The 876-nt window shown below is 56.6% G+C and overlaps 1 protein-coding gene across 1 annotated transcript in view; it reads right to left on the bottom strand.

The window, feature by feature from the left end:
- Positions 1 to 22: 22 nt before the first annotated feature.
- Positions 23 to 876, bottom strand: part of VPS45 (vacuolar protein sorting 45 homolog (S. cerevisiae)) — a 32,789-nt gene continuing 31,935 nt past the window's right edge. Inside the window, exon 14 of the mRNA XM_009997323.1 lies at positions 23 to 110. Coding sequence (XP_009995625.1) covers positions 23 to 110 — 88 coding nt within the window. The remainder of the gene's footprint in view (positions 111 to 876) is intronic.

Raw genomic sequence — 876 nt, 5'->3', positions numbered from 1 at the left:
TTCCTGCTGCCTGCTCCGTGATTCACCGTCTGCTGCTTGACCTCGGGGTCACCTGGGAGCTCTCGGCGCTGCGGCCGCGGAAGCCCGAGGCTGTCACCTCCTCCAGGAAGCTGCCAAGGAAAGGCAAGGTCAGCAGAGACAGGGACAACTTCTCACTCACACAGAGGGACCACAATGCCCAGCCTGAAGCCCTCGGAGGAACCCAACAAGTTGCTCTGCAGGCTCAAAGAGAACATTTGGTGTCACCAGGATGGGGGGACAGAGCCCTTCTTTGTGGCGAGGGTGGCCAAGAGGAGAGGAGCTGCCCCCAACAGCACATGATCCAACCAAAAAGAGGGATCATGTTCCCAGCTGTGATGCTCCTTTCCCTCCTCAGGCTCATGTCAAACCCAGGGAGGTGACAGGGACTGGGGGACCCTGATGGGACACATGGCAAAGAGACCCTTGGATCAGGACTTGTCTCCTTCAGGGCCAACTGCTCCTCTCTGCAGCTGAAGAAGGGATTCCCCTCTGAGGTTCCTCCTCCTTCAGCTTCTTCCAAGGGGAAATTCCTCAGCCTGGGCCAGGTGTAGTTTGGAGACACCAATCCAAGAGGAAAGAAGGGAATGGCAGCCTTGGAGAATGTTCCCATTTCCCAGCAACAGATCCTGGATGAATCCAACCAGGATGGATTCAACGAGGGAGAAAAAGTGCAAAGCTCTGGGACTGCAATGACCTTCCCTGGGGATCAAAATCTGCAGCACCAAAATCTGGGACACCCAGCAGGGACCTCCAGGTCAACCTCTTCCCTTCCATATTCCATCCTGTCCAAGAGGCCTCTTGGAGAGGCTCCAAAAAGGAGAGCAGCCCTGGTGGGACAGCTGAGGATGGGGCTGG

This window comes from Chaetura pelagica, unplaced genomic scaffold (assembly GCF_000747805.2).
Source record: "Chaetura pelagica isolate M959 unplaced genomic scaffold, ChaPel_1.0 scaffold814, whole genome shotgun sequence".
Taxonomy (NCBI): domain Eukaryota; kingdom Metazoa; phylum Chordata; class Aves; order Apodiformes; family Apodidae; genus Chaetura; species Chaetura pelagica.
Note: the sequence above shows the minus strand (reverse complement) of the source record. Positions and strands in the feature narration are given on the sequence as shown.